The sequence below is a fragment of the Melospiza melodia genome, chromosome 5 (assembly GCF_035770615.1).
Source record: "Melospiza melodia melodia isolate bMelMel2 chromosome 5, bMelMel2.pri, whole genome shotgun sequence".
NCBI lineage: Eukaryota > Metazoa > Chordata > Aves > Passeriformes > Passerellidae > Melospiza > Melospiza melodia.
This window is the reverse complement of record NC_086198.1, coordinates 74486042-74511632: the sequence shown is the minus strand read 5'-3', so window position 1 is coordinate 74511632 and position 25591 is coordinate 74486042. Positions and strand designations below refer to the sequence as shown.

At 37.0% G+C, this 25591-nt stretch overlaps 1 protein-coding gene across 1 annotated transcript; it reads right to left on the bottom strand.

Annotated features, from left to right (window-relative positions):
• Nucleotides 1-1942: 1942 nt before the first annotated feature.
• RELL1 (RELT like 1) lies at nt 1943-25591 on the bottom strand. Its single transcript, XM_063157439.1, has 7 exons — nt 25458-25591; nt 15085-15324; nt 13247-13318; nt 11882-11939; nt 9059-9298; nt 8229-8402; nt 1943-4902 (listed from the first exon to the last, which is right to left on the bottom strand). The coding sequence occupies exons 1-6, from the start codon at nt 25543-25545 to the stop codon at nt 8231-8233; spliced, it is 870 nt and encodes a 289-aa protein (XP_063013509.1). The 5' UTR covers nt 25546-25591; the 3' UTR covers nt 1943-4902; nt 8229-8230.

Below are 25591 nucleotides of genomic sequence, written 5' to 3'. Positions count from 1 at the left end.
GCCAGGAAGGAAGCTCCAAGGCTGACAGGGTGTTTTCCAGCTCTGTGCAATGGCAGCTCCAGAATCAGCCAGCCCCCTCAGAGAGGCAAAAGGGAGCATCCAGTACAAGAGGTAACATCCAGTCATGGCTGGAGTAAAAAAACCAGCAGCACCTTAGTGCAGGCTCCCTACCACTGGAGAAAAGTATTTAAAATTAAAAAAAGAAATCAACAAGTGGAAATTTCAGATGCCAGTATTTCCCTCAAACAAAATCCCAAAAATACAGGATTTCACTAAACACTGAGAAAAAAATTAAATCTCAATCCATTTTTATTTGTCCAAGTCTTACATGCTGTTCATTAATATTAGATAGCCAAGACTTAACCACTCTTTCCTTGTTTATCCATTAGCAGCAGCATTAGTCACTTAGCAGGGAAAAAAAAAAGAAAGTGCCCAGAAACCCTAAATTAATAGATACAAATTGATTCATACTTCATACTACAGGTCACAGTTGGAAGTCCTCAATGATCACTAAACAGCCAGGAAACTTAATTCCTTAGGAGACAGTTTCACATTCCAACCCAGTAGGCACTTTGAGCATTACCAAGCCAGAACAGACCGTATGTCCTCCTCTCTTTCAGACAAGGCTAATCTAAAAAGCATCTTTTTAACCCACATGATTTTTGTATAAGTATGCTCTTAAGTAAAAGCTCAATTCATTTGTAGGGGGAAAAAATAACCAAAAAGAAAACAACCAGACAACAAATCTATCTGGCACCCTTTTCTTCTGTAATTTCTTATCGTGCTTTTAGTGCCTATTTCCCTCTTCTGTGTCTTTCAGTTCAGCTCTGCTCACTGAAAGTGGCAGCCCCATCACTCCAGCAGCCTCAAAAGAGCTCCCCACTTGAAGCTGTACACACACCCTCTGCAGGAATACTGGAGGCTGGGTCATTTCAGATAGTGCATAGCTGCAACATCTGCAGACTAAAGCACACAGGAAAACCCTTGTGCTTCAGCATTCCCCCAGAACGGGAGCAGCTGGCTGCAATGACACCTACCAAGTGACACAACACACCTGGGAGTACAGGGACCATATAAGGTACCAATTTTGTCAAAGTTTCTGTGTATGTGAAAAACAGGCATATAGCTCAGAAAGAAAACGGCAATGAGAAACCAGGTACACTGTGGCATGCTTTCAACTGAGACTTTCATACAGAGATTCAGAAGCAAAAGAAATGCTTTAATCCTTACCATGTTTCAAAAATACATTGCACATGGGCTCTGTGTTCTTTACTAGTAAAATCAGATTTTATTAAACATTGAAGTAGCTCCCTGAACTATTTTGCTACAGCAGCATAAGGTAAGATCCTGAATTTTGGAATAATTCTTTACTAAAAATGAAGTGCCTGCAGTGGGGAAAAGTAATACAAGAATTAATCCATGTGAAGAAAACAAAATCTATTTGAAATAAATTTTTTGTGTTTCTTTTGAGGACTTGTATATGTCAGTCCAGTTATAACAGGATTTCTCAAACTTTAATACAGTAATCCTCTAGTATTTCAATGTATGTACATATTGTCTAATAAAAACTGTGTACTCCACATACTACAAAGAATTTGTACATAGAAGAAAAAAAGAACAAAACAAAAATTCCTGAAAATGAGACCCATATAGTGTGTTGAATTTCCAGAAGCTTCAGCAGCAGCAGTGTCTCAATTCTGTCTGAAGATTAAGGCCTGGAAGGACTTTTAATTTTTTTTTTCTTTTTTTAACATTCTCAATATAAAACACAGCTGTATATCAACCTCTGAAATTCAAAAACAGAGCTCAAAACAGACCCCACGTGACACTGCTAGGAGCACTGAAATAATAAAAAACCCCAAACATGTAAACAGGATTGTACACTGCTAATCCCATGTCAGCTAGCCACAACTTGCTTCAAGGCTCCTTCAAACTATTCATATAGCAAAACCCATTTTTAATGCCCTTTACAGATCACAGTCATTTATGAGAACATAATGTAACAAATTAAGCATTGTAGTATCACAGACGGACACAGGCTGAGAGGAAACAACTGCAAAGAGCTTCCTGTCACTTGGTATTTTTCATTCCCTACCTTATGAAAAAATTAAGAATAATGTTGAGTATTTTTAAAAGCTCTACATGAAATATAATAAAAAGTTAAAATCTTGATATTTTAAATTTAAGACACCAGCTTGGGTTAAAGCACAGACTTGTGTCTTTCTCATTTAAATATGAAACTGAAGTAGTATTTGCAATTGTTCTTTCTGAAGAAAAGATTACTGCTCTGAAGTACATTACACTACAAACCAACATTCTCACTACCTCCATAAACAAAAACTTAGGAGGCAAAAAGATTGCATTTTACATTTAGATGGTGCAAAAATTGAATTTGACTCAATCACTGAAGGCTAAAGGAAGTCAGAAGGAAGCTTAAGAATCAATATTTTTTTATTTACTGCTTTGTAGTATAAAAGTTGTATATAAACTATTTTGTTAAAAATACATTTGATAAGCAAATTTAAGAAAAGCAGACTAATATGGCAATATGCATACCCCTACAACAGCAGTGTAGTGTTAAAGGCAATGAAACAGGCAGTTTCTAAATCCTCTTTTGCTTAGGTAGCAATGCATAAATTCAATTCTTGCACATATCAAGTCTCATAATACCTTACATAATTACTTTATACAAGTAAACAATATTTTACATACCCAACATCTTTCCATCCCTTTTAGTCTATGTATTTTCAATGGAATCAAAACAGAAACTACTTTTAAAATAAGTAAAAAAAATACATATTACCATTTAAACTTTCTTCCATCCTTTTGCCATTTATTTGCCATACTAACCCATCATGCATCAAAATACTATATCAAGATAAACTGCCCTTTTTTTAGAAAAAGTTTTGGGGACAATTTGTAACTTTGTATCTTTTCTGAAAATTAACTGAAGACTGCTGTTTTCTCCAATGCTCCCTTTTTCCAGCAACACTTTATACTCATAGTTATCAATCACTTGGAAACTGAAAGCTTATTACTACAACCAATACTAATTAAATCTTCTAGAAATATTCTTCACACAAATAATCATTTGAAGCTTAATTTGTGCCTTTAAGATGAGGTTGCTGTTTATGTTGTACTTAAATATTGAAGATGTTTCTCAAGCTGATTTTAAATTTATGGGAGCAGGGAGCAGTGCTAAACACTGAAGTCAGAGTCCCAGCCAAACAGTTATTTTGAGTTCTCAAGGACAGTCAATTATTTCTAAAAATATTCATTTTGAAAAGAACAATAAAACATTATTTTCAAAGTTTGGGTGGGTAGTGGTAGGGTTTTTGGCAAATATAGCATCGTTGAAAAGTACATTGATAGGACCAGTCGGTATCTTGTGGATACACACAGAAGGAAGACCATCAGCAGCACATACTTGCAGCAAGAGTGAAAAAACTTGATGTTTCCTGGCAAGACATGAGAGGAACTAATACACAAGCAAGAAGAGTAATTTTGTACACACTGATTGTTAACACTGCATACATAAATCAATGAAGAAATACAAGTCTCAGATATGAAGAAGAAACACAATTTAGAGCTCTTGTTTAAAAAGACTGAAGGTATCAATTGAAAATAAATCCATTTCAAAACCATACACTGATTTTCCTTGAGTTCATAAAGCAGATTAAGTTATAGTTCTCAGAATATAGTGCAATCTCTACTAAAAAGCATTATATTAGAGCTTATATTCTTAGGCACTCAGAACAAATGATATGATTTTCTGTTACACAGAAAAGCTTGCTGAAATATTACAGAGATTTCTCTCCCCAGAACAAGTAACAGGACAAAGCTGAGATCATAAGTAGATACAGAAAATTAATATGAGAATACCATGGAAATCTTAGCATTAAGTCACACTTAAAATATGAAAGGAGTAACACTGGCCTAAGATTTTGTTGCCAATGTATACAACTACCCTCAGTCCAATAAAGCCACTCTGAAGCACTTCAGTATAATATTCCATAAAATTTTTAATGCCCAATATTCCACATCCTTATCTAAGGCTTGAAATATGTTGCCTTAACTTAATAAGGAACCTGTGGGTAAGAACAAGAAAAGAAAAGAAAAACTATTAGGCACTCTTCAAATATGAGTGAGCAGTTGCAAGAAAACAGGAGAACACAAGGCCTTGAGGAAAGTAACCTCACCAAGAGCTCATCCAACTGCATACAAAAAAGATGCTCTTCAGCCTATGTCAAGTAGTAAGAGAGAGATAGGGGTCTGGGGAACAACAATTTAATTTAACATCTGCATATAACTGAACCAGTCTCTACTGTGAGGTACCCTCCACAGAGTTGGGTTTATGTACTGAAGGCACACGTGCAGATTTGACTGACAATTATTTCCTTTTATGTTTTACTCGGCTACAAGCAGTTAGATTAAAAGAATATTTTCATCTTTCAAAGGCTGGCTTTTATCTTCAACAAACACTTGTCAATTTTGGAGTGGGTAGAACAGAAGAAAAATCCAGATGGACCACTGGGGTGAATGTAGTTTATCCATGAGGTAATTGTATTACTCTTTATACTGAGCTCATAAATGCTTGTCTAAAAAAAGTTTAAGACTTGATAAAGCTTTTACCTTTCCTGTCCAAAAACTTGTACATATGTTTTCTTCCCAAGATGAAGCCATTCGTTGTGATGTCCACACAGCTCAACAGTATTTAAGTGTCTAAATCTCACTATTTTACTGGTCAAAAACCATTAAGTGCTTAACCTTGCAGGAATGACATCACAGAACTTTTAAAATGCTACATTGCCATAAATACATTTCTTAAAATAGTATGCATTGCTTGGGAGTTTTCAGTTTTCTCCAAAGTGCTTGCAGACAATCTTCTTCTAAAAGTCCCACCTGTAAGAGAAGAAAAGAGTTCTAAAAATAAACCTAAATAGCAAAATTACTTTTAGGATGGACACACCAATTAAAAACTTAGCAGGTGCTCTGAAATGGAAAAAAAAAAGCCACAATTGCATGAAGTAGTTGCCGTGCATTCCAAGTTTAGCATGTGAAATCATAAAGAGGAACTAAAAATTGAGCTAGTACTCTTGAAATGCATGGACAAACACATAGACCAACTGACAAATCACACCACAATGTTAAGCACTACAAATGGAAAATGCTACATAGCTTCAGTGTACCAGCACCAGTCTCTGTTTATAGCCAGTAGCTTAAAATGGATGTCCAGGAGCTCAACTCAAAATTTTAACTTTAATTATCAGCAGTGTATCTACCACTCTTTATGTGCCATTAAGCATATTTGAAATAAAATTAACTTATTAAATGGAGTCTGCTGAGGACATGGACCTTGAAGACATAGAGAAGACATTGCACAACTTTCAATGATACAGCCAGCAAGACACTAGATAAGCTGAAACACTGTAGAGGTCGCTTCAGAGCACATCAACTTAGGGGAAAAAAAACCCTGGACTTGAGAGCAGCAGTGAATACAGGCAGTCAGCAATGCTATTTCATCCAGGTACTGTCCCACTCAGGAATTCCACCTCCTACAGGAACTCAGTAACAGTGGTTAAAGTCAGCCACAAATCCTCTGAATGACAGAAAAAAAAGCCTCTGAATGACAGAAAGACCTTTTCTGGAAGCAGTTAAACACATATTTATGCCTTCTTCCTCTGCATCTGAAGATCTGAGTCAAATTCACCCAAAGTACAAGCTTTCATCAGAAATATACTGACTAGAGGCACAAAAGTCTTAAATGCAGTTTATTCAGCTTCAGTAAATTGGGCTACAATAATTTATTAGAAGTCTGAAATAAGTAGCTGAAGTAAAGGTCTAACTACTACCTGTTTACATGTAGCTTCTCATGACAGTAGACAAAAACTGATCTAGAACCATGCTAGGGAACAGTATCATACCCTTTTTCAAGCAAGATCTGTTTCTTTTTTGTAGTGCAAATCAAACAGACCTGGCTAGTTTCCCAGATGATTTACAAAATAGCTCTGTTGGACTAGAGAGTCCATTAAAATATTCTGCTGAACCATTTCTCTGCTATTAGAACATTTGTTTTCAGAAGGGGCAAAACTTTAATCCTAAGGGGAGGTTCTACAATAAAAAGCTGCCATAGATGGACAATTTTTTTACAGCTTTACTATCGTATCTCTCTAGAGAACAGCTTATTTTTAAATTAAAATAGCAATGGTTTAAATTTATAGAACTTTTAGGTAATTACAGGGAATAGCTTTCCTATTTAGGAGAGGAAAGAACAAATTAGAGAGAAAACTGGACTACAAAACATTTTGAGTGATTTCAAAATGATGGGGTTTTTTAATCAAGGTGCACTGGAATTTATTTTCATATATGCCCTCTTCTTTCTACTTCTTGTGCTTAAAGAGAAGATAACTAGCTTGTCTTTAAGTAGAAAAAAAATCATATTATGAACAATCTGATGAGATTTCTGTATCTCCCATTAGAGATACAGAAAAGAAATAAAAATAGTCACAGAACAAACAAAACAATTAGCTGGGCATGGAAATGCCAGTCTGGTGAAGGAAGACACTATCTCCTATTGCATTTAGCTGATATTGATTTTTAAAAAGGGAAGAAATAGAAGGCACATCAACATTAAAAAAAACCTTGAGCACAAGGACATCATTCTGAATCAGAAAATAGGAGTACTGTTTCCCTTTCACTGACATCTGTAGACCCTTCACAGATTTCAGTGCAACAGTGAAACAGCAGCACTAGGCACCTGTGATTGGCCAAAATGTGCTACAGATCAAAAAGCGAAACAGTGGCATAGATAAGTCTGGTCTTATAAATGTCCAGCAATAAAGATGCTTATTCCAATTTCCTAATTTTTGAAACCTGAGCTCCCCCTTCTTGCAATGCAGTCTATCACTGTCTTCTTATTTACTGAGGGAAAAAAAAAATCCACCCAACCTCATTACCCTCCATAACTTTTTTATTACTTGGAAGCATACCGCATCTCCAAGTCTCTTTTCCTCTACAGCAATGTTTCCAAAAACCTGGGTATAGTTTAGTGATGAGGCACAGAGGCCAGACAAACACATTCTGCTTAGTTCAACAGTGAAACCTGTGCTGCCACCAAGGGTTGGGAGGAACTATCCCTCACTGCATACCAGCTCTCTACTTTAACCTCAAGATACTCAAGGGCATTTGAGCCTTGTTGCTCTTCTAAACAGACCAAATTTTCTCTTGTGCATTTCCCTCTTCCATTTGAGGTAACCAATAATGTGACACAATATAATTTTTTCCTCTCTCTCAGCATACAGAGAGTTTGGCACTGTGCACTTTGTTCACTTTCCTCAAGTCCAGCACCTTTACTATGTCACCCCAGAGCCTTTCTTACTCAAAGGTCAAGTCTGAATTTTGAATCACATATGTTTAAAATCACCTTTCCCCTTCATATTATCCATCAGCATATCATCAAATAGAGGCAAACCATATTAACTTCCAGGGTTTTTTTTCCCCTAACATTCTAAACTGTGAAGAGAAAAAAAACAACACAGTGAGGATTTCATTTCAAAACCATGCTGGGCATGTTTTTCACATGCTCAATAGAGTAACTCAAGCAATTTACTGAAGTTTAATGACTCACAAGAAAACCCCAACCGCCAGGCTTAGTTAGATCCCTGTGAGATCACCAGTTTCATGTGACTCCACTGCTATTAGTCAAAGCTCCACAAATCTATCAGAGAAGTATCTAGTAAGCAATCATCTTATACAAGCATGCAGTACAAAACAGCAAGCATAAGGAAGCCACTATAGTTATTGAATAACTGTAGTTATTCCAGTGACACAACTGTCAGCAGCACTTGTTCGTTTCGGACAATAAGTACATTGCCACTAAATCTGAGCCACTGCCAAAATTTGTTTATTGCCAAGAAATTAATATGCAGACATTTTATCTGTTGGACTAGTGATGTCACACCCACAAAAGTTATTTCAACACCTACTCTAATTACAAAATCTGAAAAAACAATTAGATAAGAATTTGGTGGATAAAAAAGCCTTGCTTAACTTATTATTAACTGAGTGACCACATATAATTTTTGAAGACTTGTGTAGAGAATTTTGAAATTAAAAGTTGAGTTTTCACACAGAACTGACGCATTTTCAACTGTACTGATTACCTTCACATATTTCACAACATAACACCTCCAGCACGAGTTCCTCGTGCTCAGATGTTTGATACCTGCCTTCACTCTGAGCTCCTCCTCTCTTGCATGTCCTGTTTGGCAGGCGTGGCGGGCGCCTCGCTCGCGTCCTGCTTCGCTGGCATCTCCCCGTTGACGCTCTCCACGCCAGTAACGGACATCAGGCTCTTCCGCTCCTTCGAGTTGGATTTGTGATCCACTTTTGTGACTCGAAATCTGAGGTGAGCAAAACAAAGAGCACTCGTATTTCCCCACAGATGAGTTAGGTCATTCTCAGGCGCAACAGCATAGGCAGAAACAAATTTCCAGGTCCCCAGAATGAGATGTCAAGAGCAGACACCTACATGGACACTGCTTCACTTCAGAGCATCTTCCTTCCTATCACCTAGAGGTCTTTCTAGTTCTCACTACTGCTCAATCACACTTTCTCAGGGAATTGTGTTTTGAAGCAGAATCCACAGATTGCATACCACTTTTTAGAATAGTGATTTTCTAAGACAACTACAATATAAGGTAAGAATTAAAAATAACAAATAGAATGAAGTGGCTTCTATAGTCTCACACTTACTTGAGAAATACTAAATTCAGAGAAATTTATTAGTGTGCAATTCTTGTTTCTTTTTAGCTTGTATCAAATGAGCAAGAGCCTTAAATTTACACCCACAGTAAATCTCCATCTTTTTACACAGTTCTTATAAAAAAAAGAAAATCACATTTACTTCTTCCAGAAATAACTTCAGTCTAATACTAACAGGATTATTAAAAAAAAATCACCAATCTTATAAACAGAGCAGAATCAGTGGATATCTGATCCAACACTGGCCACTGTAGCTTTCTAAAAGAAGTATACAACAAAATGAGTCCAGCCTTACCTTCCCACAGAAAGCACTGTAACTTCTCCAATACGACTTCTTCTGTTCTCTTTAGATTTTTGAGCTGGCTTTATAAGGTGCCATCGTTTGTGACTACAGCGAGTACAAACATCCTTTTCTACCACTCCTCCAACAGTATGGAAGTGATGGGCTTTGCAGTTGTGTCTGAACGGAACAACACCTGGTGACAAAGGAGTCCCTGGACTCACTGGACTCTCAGGAGAGGTAGGAGATAATGGGCTGTAGAAACAAAGAAATAAGGAGAATTTAATGTTTACTATAAAATACTATTTCTTAAAAAGGAAAAAGGATTAAATCCAACCTTCAGTTATGTCTAGTGAATAACCAGTTTTTGCAGGAAACATTTATTTGTGAGGATGTCCAGCTTACAGTTCCCTCCAATATTACATTTTTGCAATTGGAATCACTTTCACAAATTAATTCAGCTGCAGTCATGTGGTTAAGGTAACTAACACAAAAGACAAGGAAAAAAAAGAGGGGAAAAAAGTCAGCCTAAATAGAAGAGAATAGGTTACATGAACTTATATTGAAGAAGACATTTAATAAGCTGATTACACTCACAAAAAAACTGCCTTGGAAAATTATAGAAAGTATTTCAGAATTGTTACAGGATCTCAAGGAACTCTGAGAAGAGCACAGTCCCACAATACTGAAAGGAGGCAAAACTAAAATGTGTACCACAATGACAAAAGGAAACAACATCATTCAGTTTCAAGGGAAAAAATAAATTTTTAAATACCTAGAAAGAAAAAGCAGTACAACTTCCAAAAGGCATTTGAGATTAACTAATATAATCAATCTGATTTTCCTCAAAAGCAGAAAAACAAACAGATAGCAGTGACAGAAACCAGTTGTACTTTTTTTGGACTTTAGCATCAATTTTAACACTGTCTTGTAACACAGCAGACCAGAGCTCATGAAAGGTGGAATAACTGTAGAGTACAGCGGCACCTTGTAAAAAAATATTAAAAACACATACAGAATGTAATATATCTGTAGTTGCTGTGAAACTCCAAAGTCATACTAAATGTGTTTTTTTTTGATCCTGGTTATATTCAGTGCTTTAAATAGTTCACTGGGTAACAGAATAGAAGAACAGCTAAAGTACCCATAAACTTTGGGTAACCCATAGCAACTGCAGAGGTCAAGATAAGAAATTAGAATGATGAGAAGAGAATGCATATATGAAACACATTCACACATACACAAATCTTACTAAATATACAGGATGTACTGCAGTAAGGACAACACAAATTCTCAGTGTTTTAGCAGAAAGCCTTTAACCAAACCTAGACCAAAATCAATCAGACAGATGACCATTCTTCAGAAAAAGAGGATCATGAGCAGAACATGAATCATTAACAACATTCTTGCTTAAAAAGGACAAAACAGTGGAAATAACAGAAGCATAACCTGTGAACCTAAATTTACAATACTCAGCATTAATCATGCCAGATCTGATCCTACCATGTAGGTTTAGAAATGTTATTTCAAGAAATACAAACAAACTGCAGAGACTCCAAAGGAGAACAGAAAGAACAAATTAAAGAAGTAAAACATGCCAGAAAGGACTGAGAGTTACTTGGATGCTCATTTTCAAAATAAAAGTATTGGCAAGAAATATTTAATGGTCTTCAAATAAATAAGAAAATGCTAGTAAGGAAAATAAAAGCAGTTCAGTACCTGAAGCAAAGACAGAACTAATGGCTTCAACTGAGAGAAGGGTAGATTTTACCCAGCCATAACTATTTCTATAATTAGGAAGTTTCATAGTGCACTGAACTTGCAAAGAAATACAGAGGATTCCTACTTGACTACAAAAGCTTCAGGAGTATCTGTTAGATTCTGTAAGAGCAATCATTTTCTCTCCTCCTCACTCTTCATATTTTAATTCACCACTGAAACTATAGTCTAAAATGCCCAAGATAACATTACACATGCCTATGCAAAAAATTCAAACAAATATCTCTACAGAATCACAGACATTTAAAAATATCTATACTTGAGGAGAAATCCCTTTGGAAATTCAGGGCTCTTTTCAATAACCAAGCCTCTCACCATGAGAACAGGTGTTTAATGGTTCTATACTCAACTCTTTGTTTTGCTGAAACGATATACTCCTACTTCTTACATAGGTGACACGATACCACTTGAACTTCCATCTCCTCTGCCTTGAATATGAAGTTATATACAAAGAGTATTGAGAGTCTAGATATAGGTAAAAGTACTCAGGTACAAATACAAGCACTTTTACACATATGATGCATCTAGTCTTTTTACACATACAATGCATCTAAGGCAGAGATGCTTTCTCTACATAATTACCTGTGCAGTGAAAAATCCTAACAGGTAGGTCAACCAATGTCTATTGCAACAATTATAAAGAAAAAAGTAAACCAAAAGCAGACACAGAAGAAGATGTCTCTTGTAAGCTAGCACCTATACAAATGAAATGAGTGCTGTTCTGTTCTTTGAAGCCACAGTAGCTTTGGACTAAGCCACCTTGTGTGTAACTCCACCCCAAAGTAAACCAGTATTTGCAGCATCTGTAAATTTTTAGACCAAAATGCAGAAAAGCTGTATCATGCACCTAGAACACATAACCAGAAGAACCAGCCACTAACCCAGGGTGTATGTTACAATTTAAGGACTCAAACACAAAGGAAAAATCGAAGTATTATTCTCTTAGCTGGTAACTGAAGCAAGCAATGTAGTCTTAGAAGAGTTCAGGAAACAAAGTCCTTTGAAAGCATGTGCTTTTAGTTGCCTCAGGAAACATGCATTAAAATGAGGGGTAATTACCTTTCAGGTTCAAAGACACTGCTATCTGCTACCATGGCCTTTAACACATCAGCATTTGCTGCAATGAGAATAAACAGAACTCTTCAAATGTGAACGGTTCTAACTTTAGAAAAAAAACCAAAACCAAAATTAAAGTTCCTCGAAGATATTTCATTTAAAAGAAATATGACTGCATTATGTATCTCCAAAAAAGCACAAAAGAAAACTGCGGAAAAAAAATGTTAATATAATTCTATGGGTAACCTTAACATGAACTACAAAAATTGCAGTTCATATTGCACTCAAAGCTCCACCCAATGCAAGCCATGAAACGCAGCCATCTACACAAAACTCTTGAACAAAATCTTTGAATCACCTCACATGTTTAACTCAACTTCAGATTAAACACAGCAGTTTAAGTGAGCCCCACAAAATGAAAATTCATTATCAGCCAAGAATTATTAATTGCTCATTTCCTATCAAAACACATGAATTACCTAATCACAATCTCAAGGAAAAATACACAAGCTCAAAGCACTAGTAGTCTAAAAAAAACCCTGAACAACAGAAAAAATCCCCAAACAACAAAATCCAAAAATCCCCACATGCAAACTCAAAACCACTGCTTTTCCAGAGGACTGATTCAGAGGTAACTCAAAGCAAGTTCAGTGGTCAGAACTCTGATTCTGACCATTGAACAAATGTAAAATCAAAAGGCTGACTGCTCTTGTCCTACAAAAACATCCAGTCTCCTAAATATTTCTTCTATTGAGCAAATACATTCTGAACTAACCAAGCATACCATGGGGTCCTTAACTATGATTTTGTTTTCTCAGTCACATCTTACTTTGCAGACACATGCAGATAACACGGACAGAATTCAACATTAGTGCTATATACCAAATCACCCATTAGTGCTATATAAATACCCATTAGTGCTATATACTGTCTCAGTTATGCACAAGCCTCTCATCAGACAAGAGCTGCAAGAATCACTTCAGGACAAGAAGTTAAATCTAGTCAAAACATGAAAGTTTCCACAGGCTTTAAACACTGCCACTAAGACAGCAACATTGAGCTTTTACTTCACAAAGCAAAAGGCTGAACCAAAAAGACCCAAATACCTAAACAGTTAAAATATATGGAAATGCATGGCCTGAATTTACCATACAAAACAATTTTCAAGTAAGCAAGAAACTTTCCTATTGTCCTTGAAGTTACTGCCTTGTGAAGACAATTTCAAAGAGCTAAGAATGAACAAATTGGTTATTAAATGAAATCACATGAACATACCATATGTTAGACTATCCAAAAAAACATATTTGTTATAGAACACCATCACAAGGGCTGCTAACTTCAATGGCAGTAACTTCAATAATACTGTACCTTCATTTTTCATGATGTAGTTAACAATTTGTCCCACAGTGTCACTATTCTCATGTATAGTTTCATTCATTTCTGTGCAAAGAAATAAATATGTTGTCAGTATCTTGGCCTTATGAATCAAGAACTGAACCATTTTAAAAATAAATAATGGTAAGACAGTCACAACCAAAACTGAACACAAACCAGAATGAACTACATTTCAAAAAAGAGGCAAGATTTTTTGTCACTTGGAAGGAAAGCTTAGGTAGGACTTTATCATCCTTATTCAGTAAAAACTATGAACACAAGTTTATCATCTCTACAGTAGCCCAAACAAATTCAGCTGAGAACTAATTAAGCTCAGTATTTTCATAAACATACTTCAAAATTCCTTCTCTAGCTAGTAAGGAGGAGACAAATAAGAGAGCAGCATTTCTAATCCTAACAACAGGGAGGGGAAATAAACCAAAACAAAATGTTTAACTGTCTCAAACTACTATTCTAAAACAGGTACTAGAAAGCAGTTCACTTTTATTATGAGGGGGATTCAATTTAAGATTTTCACATCTTCAAGGACGTAACAATTGATTAACTAAAAAATAACCTGAAAATTTTTGTAACAGAATGCACCCATTAACAATATTAAAATCCCCCTAGAATAATCAGCAAAGAGTGAAGAAGATCAATTGGGGAACTAAAACAATGGAGAGGCAAAACTGTGCCCTTCCCTAATAATCGTTATAATGCTTTATTTAAAAAAATGGGATTGAGGCAAGTTTGATAGGCTACACTCTAAATTCTTCTCTTATGTAGTATTATTATTAATAGTATTATTATTATTATTATTATTATTAAATTAGGAGCTTCTCCACCTCTGTACCCATGCTTCATCTTAATACCTGCAACTTTGCAAGGTAACTTAGAGGCAGCTCCTTCCTGCCACTGAGACATGGGGGATGTCCCCACTTCATTGCCACTCCGCTGTTCCACCCAGGGGAACAATCAGATCAGACAGCTCCACTCACTGCACAGCTGCCCCAGGCAGGTACTGCCTAAGAACACACTGACACATCATTCCTGCACCACATGGCTCTACCCCTACCACAGAGCCACTGTAATTTGCACTCATCATGAACCTACTGAAAGAAATTAATCAGGAGAAAGGCAGAGGAGTATTTACAAGTGACTTTTGTTCTTACTTACATTTTACAAATGTTATACCATGTTACTATAGCCCTTCTGGTAACACCCTTTTTTTCCCCCAAGTAAGAATAAATGGGAAAAAGGAACAATAAAAACAAGGGTACAAATGAACAAATGTTAGGATTAAAAAAAGGCATCTTTAAGGAAAAATTATAAGTAGTGTTACATAAAACAGAATAAAGATATTCAGTCCAAAGGCTTGGTTTTATAAAAAAGAGAGGGGAGAAGTGAATGACAGCACAACAGGAACAAATTAAGACTGCAAAACATAAAACTAAGATTTTAGGCTTTAAATGGAAGCTTTTTGCCACTTCTCAGCTAGCACTATGTACAACAATACTTTGTTGTTAACAGCATGTAAAATGCAGGAAAATGATCTGGTGACTCCATCTGTGGAGCTGCAAACAAATATAGGGATACTTTGATCCCTCTGTAATCTTACTTAATGTTAGCAGACTCGCATGGGAAAAGCGGAACACGCCTGGATTTGACTGGCAGAGATCAAACCCCAAGTGACATGTACTAACAAAAAATATTATTCTTAATACTGCTTTGATGTCAAATAGAGACACAGAAATGACAGAAGTCTCACAATAAATTATTTCATAGTAGTTGCAATGTACAGAAATAAGAATTTGTTTATTAGACTTGATTACCTATTTTTTCATCAATTTTTTCTTCTTCTAGTTCTTCAGCCTCTGTTGTACAACGGTATCCTTTTTTCTTAAGGATATGGCAGATAAGGATCCCCAAGAGACCCATGATGAAGAAAACAGGAACCAAAGCAAAGGCAATATACTCTAGGTGTTCAGGCTTGCCATCATTGCCATCCACTTTAGTTGTCAAAGTAGTTGTCTGTAAGCCATGGCTTGACAAAACCCACGGAACCTCTCCATCTATGTAAATCAATAAATAAATGTATCACTATACACTGAAAAATCACTTGAAAAAATTCAGAAAATTACAAGCATGACCAAATCTCCACAGTACCTTCTGCAGCGAAGAGGAAAGCACATACTCTACTGGCTGACAACTTACACCAGAAACAGCAAATATTCCCTCTTCACCAAACAATTACAAACATCTAACACCCAAAAAATCTGTGTGATATTTCTTCAATATAACAGTGAAGAACCAACCATACTGCAGCCTGACAGGCTTGTAATCTCAAATAAAGGGCTCACATTTCACAAAAGAATAACACTACCATTGCTCCTTGTTCACATCAGCGAGGAAAATGCTATAATATTCCTCCAGCCCAGGAGTTCATGCAAAATTATCAATAAAATGTGGATTCTTCCCTAATATGAGAGTAAATAAAGGATTTAATATTGACCCTTGCATAGAAAAATTATCAGGTGTGAAAGAAACAGCCTTGATTTTTACTTTTCTTTTGACAATGGAAATTCTCAAAAGAGCACCCACCCCCTATTCATCAGAATAAGGTAGACTCATTATTTGTCTGAGATCTGGAAATCATTTTGTATTTAAACTTGACATGAAAGAATTCTTTTTGCTTGCAAAGAATTTAAGTTGAAGCATTGTCACACACTATCCACATTTAAGCACTTTTGTTTCATTTAAGTTCTGAGTTTCACAGATAAAAACTCCATGTTATGAACTGGGATTCTGACCTATCAAAAGTATAGAATATTTACACTAGAAGGGACTTGAAATTCATCAGTCCAAGTGCTGCTAAAAGCAGCACTTATTAGATCAGGTTTTGCACATAAGCTCCATCCAGATAATGAACATTCCACATCTCTGAACAATCTCTTCAATATTAACACACTTTTAAGTCCAATATACACAAAGAAACTAAGAATACAGTACCTTCTCCCATGTCAAAGTATAAAAAGGTCAACAGCTCAGATAAATCCAAAATTACACATTGCATACTCAAAACCTTTGCAAACCCTTAGAGCTTATACACATTCCCCACCCCACATAATAAAGACTTACATATTACTATCCCAAACATGCATTTCTACCTTTCTATTCTTCTCCTCCACTCCAGCAGAAAACAATTTTTTTTTGAGTAGGAAATAATAACAACCAGAAAGTGTTCATTTTTTTATCCATCTATTTCCCATCTACTTCTATTGAAATGGACAAGGAAATTCACAATTGTTCCATTCATCAAACTCGCTGAGGAATAGAAGTCAGCAGAAAACCATTTACATGACAGGGACACTTTCACAACACAAATGTCTAGAATTATAAAATGTCTAGGATTATAATCCTTTCCTTTCAAAAACAAAACAAACAAACAGAAAAAACAAATCAAACCAAAACCAAAAAAAAAAAAAGAGGAAGCTTCCAAAAATTTGCAGAAAGAGCATTATTCCACAAACATCTCCTGCACTGGCTGCATAACTACGTTGCATTTGAGAAACACCAGTAAGGTGACAGAGAGCAAAGAGAAGTTTGGTACTTACCCTATTTTTTTTTATTCCTCTAGAAACAGTAAACCTTTTATTTTAAAACATTTCTGAATTTTTCAGAACAGTCTCAAATTGTCAGCTGGGTAGTATGCAATACACAAAACTTGCTCAAAGTGAAAACAATGGAAATTACTTGAAATAACAACTGATAAAGCCCAATTAGCAACAAGGAAAAAAAAAAGAAGTATTAAGCATTTTGCTAAAATAATTTCCTAGGAAATAGCAGAAATGCAGACAAATTGAAAGAAGTGCAAACAAATTACTGAACAGATATCAAAACTAAATGTTAAGCAGAATCTCAGGATATTTGCTTTGGACAAAACCAGATGGTCTAGTTTGTTCCCAAAATCAAACGAGAAAGCTATTCACTTTTAAGAGGGCAAAAATCCTACAGATGACTGTGTGCAGAATTTACCAACATGTAATCTTTGAAGCTCTACGGTATGCCTGAGTAGGACAACTGAAAAATATCTACAATTTAACACTTCAAGATTGCAGTTGTTTTATACTGCAAGGAAACAGAAGACAGGAAAGGGTAAGGGATGCAGTCATGTAACTGAGAAGGCTGATCTTACATGCAGTTTACTTGCATTCAAAGAATTTATAATTCATGCTTTAATATACCAAAATATAATTATTTTTTTTTCTAACTCATCAGGTGGCAACAGCCACAAAGTATCCCAGTTAATCAACAAAGTAGTTTCATTTACTTTCGAGGCAAGAGAAAACCATCACACCAGAGAAGTATTAGCTGGATGACTACAACATCTCAAAATCTAGGAAATACAGCTGAAACAGTATACAACACAAGCTCTAAAGGGTATTAATAAATAAGCACCTTTCCTGTTCAAATCTAAGACAACAACAGGCAGATACTTTGGATTTTGTTGCACTGTATTGATTTTAAGAATGAATGGGAAACACCTCCTTTCTATCATCATCCACTTGCTAGTCAAGCCATTTTGTGGAAGGGTCATAAAATTTATCCAACTCAGCTTTGCGTTTTCTGCCTCTCTTTGGATCGCCCAAACAAGTATCTATTTTCTCCATAACCATGGCAGGAAATTCCCACCAAAGACAGAGAGCAAGGGGGCCTTATAACATGGCTAGAGGTCCAACCCTCTGGCTTTCCACATCATGGCTCACTGCAATTCCTCCAGATCCAAAGTGTTTTTCAGAGGTCCCTTCCCATTCAGTTCTCAGCTACCCCAGTCACTGTGCTCCTGACAGACTGTAATCCTAAAAAGAGTTTTTAACTGGATTACTGAGATAACCAGGTTTCAAGAAACAAGGCCACAAAAAAAAAAATTCTTTCGTTTTTAAGCAATCATTTTACTGAATCAGCATAACCTGAGGTTTGGCAAACTCCTCTGTTAAGACAATCCACTGACTGAGTATGCTGAAGTGGGGAAAAAACAATGAGCAAGAATAGACAAGTACATCTAGAACAAACATCCTAGAGTAACTGTAGTAACATGGAGCCACAGTCTCAGACTATGGTCAAAAAAAAAGGGCAGTAGCATTAATTATGTGCAGAAAAATTTTAAATGTGAGGGCAGTATTCAAGGCCAGAGTGGATAAGGCTTTGAGCAACCTGGTCTAGAGGGAGGTGGTGCAAGGAGGGTTGAGACTGAACAATTTTTAAGATCCCCTCCAACCCTCAGCATTCTATGCTTCTATTAAAAGAAATTATAGTTTCCAACATAATTATTTTTAAATCATCAACTGAAACCCCATCATCAACACAGCCGTTGAAAACACAGATACAATTTAACACCATCACCACCCCCCAAAAGAGCAAACTGTGCCTATACTTCCTCCAAAAGGAAAATTGTGCCTATACTGGCACTTTTTTTACTGACAGAAGAATGTTGACAAAATTATAATTTATCAACTGAATGCTCAGTAACACAGATTAGTCTATTAAAAGGGTTAAGGTTTATACAGGTTTTGAACTGTGAAGGAAAACATACTTACAAAAATTTTTTTCATTTAAAAATTCATTAAATTAACATGGATACTTCAACATACCAGATTATTTACATAGGCCTATGTGACTTTTCTTTGGTTGTAATTAGATACCTAAAAATTCAACAAGAAACACACATTACTAGTAAAACATTGTATCAACAACATTTCTACAAAAACACGTTATTTACACAACGTCCAGAAACTGCTTGATGCCATTCATTTTTTGCTCACACACAAAAATTCACCAAAAGCAAAGCAAAACTATCCAAGAAGAAATTAACTTAGCTGAATTGAGTACTTGGTGCCGTGTAACCTTACAAGCAGAGCAAAGCACTCAGCTTTCATTATCGAACACCCTACACAGTCTGCCCTCAAAACCCTCAGCAATTATGCCATAATGCAAAGCCAAGCCCTGAGGACCTAAACAGGCAGTACAATTTATGTGCCAAGTCACAGCTCCATCGTTCATTCCCCATTCCCTTTCCCCAGAGGCACATTACGCTTCTGTCAGACTGCTGACAGCTCACCTCAGTCTCATGATGCATGATGCTGCTTCTCAAAGGTTTCCATCAGGCCATAGCAATCTTCCTTGACTTGAGTCAATTCATAAAGAACTGATTTGTTTCAGTGCTTTGCTGTCCTGGCATTCCTATACACCAGTCATTGTATACCAGTCTACATATGAAACTTACTTGAGGATGTGATCTAAATGAAATTATTTAGAAGTGATATTCAGCACACTTAGTGATGCTTAAGCTGTAATAATAAATTGTACTCATGCTACTAATTCAGATCCCACGTACTCATTTGCTTAAAAAATAATATATGCCAAGTACTGAAGTGGAATGTTGCCTGCCTTTACTTCATCCTTACCTAAGAAGTAAAATATAAAGATAGTCAACCTCAGACAAGTCTTTTGGCTCTAATCACTGTTACTCAGATACATTGGTAGTGTTCTTCCACCTCAGCAATTGCTCAAGACCTTCAGGAAACAGAATATAAGAGGAAAAAAGTTAACAGATAAGTGGAAAAATATTTCATGCGTCATTCAATTGCAATTTTTACATGGCATAGACAATTTTTTCATAAAGCACATGAGAAATTTCTAGAAATATTTAATCTTAATCCTATCTTGCCTAAAGTATGACTCAGATTCTTGAAAAACAAATCCTTTTAATAACCAAGATCAAAACAGTTTAGTTCTTATGTTAGCAGTATACAACTCAGCATTAAAATAATGCACTGTTTTTCTAATCTCCTATACTAAATCTAAGTAGAATCTACACCCATCTGATTACTTCAAGCACATTCCACTTGTTTTTGTATTGTTTAGAGAAAGTGGCCCATAAACAATAACATAATCTTCTCTCTGCTCTAGTGGTAAAAAATCCTCTTTAGTTACTCTGGATTTTGCCCATTATCCTCATGCCATTTGCCTTTTATGGCATGCCTTTTAAAAAAGTTTGTTTACATGTTATGAAATTGGTTATTTGAGCAATCTACCTGCTAAAAATAGATACATATATATTCACTATCTTCTTGTCCATGAAGCTTAAGGAGTTACAGGATGATATTCCCTGCTTTTAGGAATGAAAATGAAACACAGATATCAATCTGACAGTATACAGAAACAAACTACTGTTGGCCTTAATGTCAGTTAATATTTAAACAAATTAAATATGAGAACATACAACCTATTTAAGTACAACACAAATGAAATATTATGGTATGGCACATGATCTGCTCAAACATCTCAGCTAAGCACAGCTGGAAAACATGCCTCAGTAGCAATATCAGCTTAGGCATTTCTCCCCCTCCTTACCATTAATGGGCCAGTCTACCCAGCAGCAGAAAAAAGGGTCATCACTTAGGGTTCAAAATAATTAAACAGAATATCATCTGCATTGGGGCGGGGGGGGTTGGCTCTTTTTTGGGGCTTTTCTGGTGCTTTGTCTTTTCCTTTCTTTCGTACCTGGATCATTTGTGGATCAATTCACCCCACAGACCTACACTGCTGCTAAAAGCACTGCTTAAGCTTTCTGTGGCAGTGGCACAAGGAGAAATGGTCAGGCAGCCTGTGAACCCAGCTCCCCCTGCAAGGAAAAGACACCTGATGATGATGCGTAGTCATCCTCTCCTGGCTCTACAGGAAGTGTATTTTCAACTAAATTCAACACTCACAACACTTCCTACCTCCAGGACAGCTATCAAAGGTGGATGGTTCATGGAATGACTTGGAAAGGACTTTAAGGACTATGTAATCCCAACACCTTCACTAGATCAGACTGCTCCATCTGGATGTGCTCTTTCATTTACAGCATTCGTTTTAAGTATCATTTAGCATAAAACTTCTTTCATGTTAAATTACATGCTTTTAAATTCAGGCATAAAAATAAAAACTGTTTGTTCATTAGCTAAATTTCCTAAATACACTAAATACCTCAATAAATAAAACTCAATACCTAAAATAAATAAATTAATAAAACTAAATAAAACTAAATACCTAAATACCTCAATCTCAAGAATTTAAGAAATTAACTTTACTTTTAAACTTGAGTTTTAGTGAAGTTAATTCAATGCCAGCTTGTATCTCCTAGCATTTCAGAAGTGGTGGATATTTCCTTAAAAGAAATCAGTTGTATATTTTCATTCAGTACCTTCAACTTACTCAGAGCTACAGCATTCTATTAGAGCTGCAGTAGAGGTTTCTATTATCAAGTCACATTTAATTTTTTTTTAGATTCTTAGTTCAGGTGCTTTCCAGGGAAATCATTTAGGTAAATAATTTACTCTGATGGTAATCATGTATTCATTTAATACATGTCTTTATTTTACTGATAGCAAACTTAACAAGAAGAGTTTGATGCAACTTCAAAACAAATATACTTTTTACAAATATCTGATTCAAATAGTAGTTATCTATTCTGGACACAAGAGTCAAATTGCTTTTGCAAAACTAAGCAGATGAAATTACTAGCAATTTCAATCACAAGACAAAATATAGCACTGCCCAAAACACACACACAAAAAAATAGTGAGGAAACATTAGGGCTTCTCTGCCTTCCTAATCAGGTAGTAGCTACAGAAGACAGCAAACTAGAAAAGTCAGTAAAGGAGAGGTTAAAAAAAGTTTATTTTCTAGAGATAAACAACCCTCAAGTGAAGAAAACCTATTCCCTACCACTTGCTTTGTCTATTGTTCAAGGAAATTGTACATCAGGGAATATGCTTAAAGTGAATAACAAAGGAAAGCCACCTATCATCGAAGAAGAACATTCAACACATTTGTGAATTCCGCTTAACTTCTGGCTTCCTTGTAGTAATCAGAACCTACAACCAGAAGTGAAATAAGCAGGAAGTGAGATGACAAAAAGGAAGCCACATGATGAAGGAACATACTGACAACTAATAACACACTGCCAACTGCCTTAGAGGTTACAGGGCTGATGAAGAATTTCTGTTAAGAACAAACTTCAAAGCCTTCATCAGATTTGTCAAAAGCAGTGTCTCAAGAAAGTGAGCAGAAGGATCAGCCAAGTTTCCTTAAAGCCCATTCTAAATGCACCTACTTAGTGAACACCAACAGTAAGCCCCAGTAAGGCAGCAAGCCTCAGGCACGACCTGAGACACCAAACAGCATCCCTGGTGCCCAGCATCATGCTCACAACCATAAAACACTGAGCTTTTCAAAGCGACTCAGGCCACAGCCTGCTAAGAGTTCTTACATTAGAGACAAAAAAATCTCTGGCTCACCAAAGTCACTACAAACATTTTGACTGTAGGCAAATTTTGCCAGAGGTCTGGGAAGAGAGCTTACCACACTGAGGCAAGTCTCCACCCTGACAAGTTCTTTACTAATGCAAATTTCTTCTGAATTATACACCCTATCAACACATTCAGTAAATTTCTGCAGAAAGTTTTAGACTGGCTTCTCTGAAAGCCTCAGGGTAGGGTGGGGATTCAGAAAGGAGGTACCTGCTATGTGCGGTAGGTCCTATTCACAGCAAAAAAAACACAGCTAAAAGTATTCCTGTATAATGCATATAAGACTCAATGATTTTGAGTGCTGAAATAATTGCAATAAGCATTGTAATTCCCTCACAGCCAGAGAGAGCTTAAGAACCAACAGGGAAGACCAAACCTAGTCAATCATCAGTCACCACACCATGAAGGCATCTGACATTATTTAGAATTCTATGAGAAAAAAAAATTAACAGTATATCAAGCAGTTTTGTCCTGTTGAGAAAGGGGAAAATTTAAATATAAAGGGAAGTAAGATTTAGCCTGTTCTTTGTGCTGCACAGTATGTGATTGATAATGCTGCATTAACACACACAGAGACAAAAAGCAAATGGTTCACTGTTTACCAGTACTAAATTACAGTGCTTATGGTGTAATTGCTTTGGAGCAGCATATAGCTCCTTGAGCAACATATAGCTCCTACAGCAAAAATACACAGAACTGGGGCTTTACATTTGCATTTCTGTTGGAAAATTGTTCCTCAAACTTCAGTTTTCAAATACAACACACTCTGCAAACAGCTACAGTACATTTAATATAGCACATTTCACCAGTACGGCCGTTTAAAAGCAATGAAATAAAATCCTTCCTGGACACATGAGCTATTTCGTACTACTGCATATCATTGGTTAAATTTACAAGCACAATCAGCATCTAGCGAGCAGCACTAAATCAATGCCACCAAGCACATTGTATCAATGAATTTATGCATGCTAACAACAATCCTTACTAGTTTACAGAAGTCAAAAATCAATTTTAACCCAAACCAAAGTATCTCCTATGTGAAGAGGTATGCTGTGATCTTGAGATACAGCAGATACATTGGCAGAAAGCATTTGTAAAACTCTGAGAAGAAAATTCTTTCACAGCTTTTTGCATCTCTTGTTACACTTGCCAATTTTTAGCCTGCATAAGAACAATCCTCTTCAGCGAGATATACAGCTAAATTGCTGCTGTAGTTATTAAATCCTACAAATGCACACAGCATACCAAGAGTTCTCCACCCACCTTCAAGTTCAATAAAGCAATCCTGAGTACAAACATTTGTAAAAAGCCAGTATAAACCTACATACACACATCCTTTCATTTACTAAAACATCTGTTTACAGCCTCTTCAAGATACCACTAGCAGGTAAACTGTATAGCAATTACAGCAAGTATCAACATGCAGCAATTCTCTGAAGTAACAGCCAAAGAGCAAACTACTTTTTTAACTGTTAAAAAATATATATATATATATATATATATATATATGGTCACGATCAAGAAGAGAAAAAAAATCCACAATTTATCTCCTCATAGTTTACATAGAAAACCTCAGGTCCTCAGACAGCAGCTACCAGGCAACATAAATCTGAAATTCAAGGTGCACAGTGGTACTTATTTCTTTCCATTCTCCTGAAGCATTGGATGACAAGCCTTCCATTCCTCTTGCTTTCAGAAAATAAACAGCAGGTAGCAGGTATCTCAAACCCTTCTGACCAAGCTTGCCTGAACCAAGTAAAATACAAATATACAAAAAGAATGCCAGAAAGACAAGAAACACTTCTGGATTTATTCTTTGCTAGTAAGTATGGCCATCTTAACTGTTTCCACTAAGTTGAAAGTTTACTCTCAAACAAGTTTGTACACTCTTACTTATGTCATACCATCAGAAGGTAATACAGCTGATCAAGCTGAAAGTGGAAATGAGCATCGATTTTTAATACAAGTGTTTGAGCATCACAGACAATGCACCAAAAAAAAAAAAAAAAAGAAAAAAAAAGCACTTCAGACTACACCAGCAACAAATTCGGTTTCATTTTGAGATTATTAGCAGCACAACAGTTGTGGTTAGACATAAACAAAGAAAATGTCCTTTTAAACTAACTTCCTTGGTGATTTTATGTGTGCAAGTGCTTTTCAGAGTTCTCAAGGGTTACAGTCAACTTTTCATTCCCAAAACCTAAACACTAAGCCAAGCTTAACCTCACAAGAGATGATAAATACAAACAATTCCTTAATGCACTTCTATCTTAAGAGCCATCCGATCCCAGTTAAAGTAAATCAACTGCGGAGGAGCTGTCAGACTCGAGCTCGCACAGCTCATTATAGTTTTTGGCTGGGTTTTTTTTTCCTTTCGCCCCTCCTGGCCACAACCCCCTATATCAGCAGGCCGGGCTGTCGCGACATAAGCACGGTGCGATCGCTGAGGGCATCGCAGCCCGCCCGAGCGGGACCCGGCGGCGCCCGCCCCGAGCGCCCCCGCCGCGCTGCGCTGACAGGCGGGAGAAACTTCAGCCGCGGAGCTCTGACCTCCTGCAGCCCGCTGCCCCGGGCTGCCCGCGGCTAGGGCGGAGGGGGACGCGCCCCTGCCTTGCCGCTCTCCTCCCTCGCTCCCAGGGAGGCACTCGAACGCCGGGCACCCCGAGGAAACCGCGTCGGGCCCCGGCAGAAGCAGCGGGGTCAGCCCAGACATCCCAGCGGCGACTGAGGCCGTACTGCCCGCCGAGATCACAGCCCGCGCAGCGATACAAGGGCCGCCGCCGGGGAACGAGCGGGTCGCGGATTGAAGCGTCCCACCGCGGCGAAGGACCGAGGCCGCAGCGACCCACCGAGAGCGGAGCTGTTGCCCAGCCCGTCAGCCATCAGGCCCAGCGATGGCGCAGTCGGCGGGATCCCGCCGGTCGCTGCCGGAGCCATTCCCGACGCCTTGCCCGCGCCGCTGCGCGCTGGCAGCGGAGCCGCT

What these genes read in the sequence shown, in the direction of transcription:
- RELL1 (XM_063157439.1), bottom strand. Translation starts at nt 25,545, where the DNA reads ATGGCTCCGGCAGCGACCGGCGGGATCCCGCCGACTGCGCCATCGCTG. An exon ending in AGTGTCTTTGAACCTGAAAG is followed by an intron (nt 9,299 to 11,881) that starts GTAATTACCCCT and finishes TTGTTTCTACAG; the next exon opens with CCCATTATCTCCTACCTCTC. An exon ending in ACAGTGCTTTCTGTGGGAAG is followed by an intron (nt 8,403 to 9,058) that starts GTAAGGCTGGAC and finishes TGCTCACCTCAG; the next exon opens with ATTTCGAGTCACAAAAGTGG.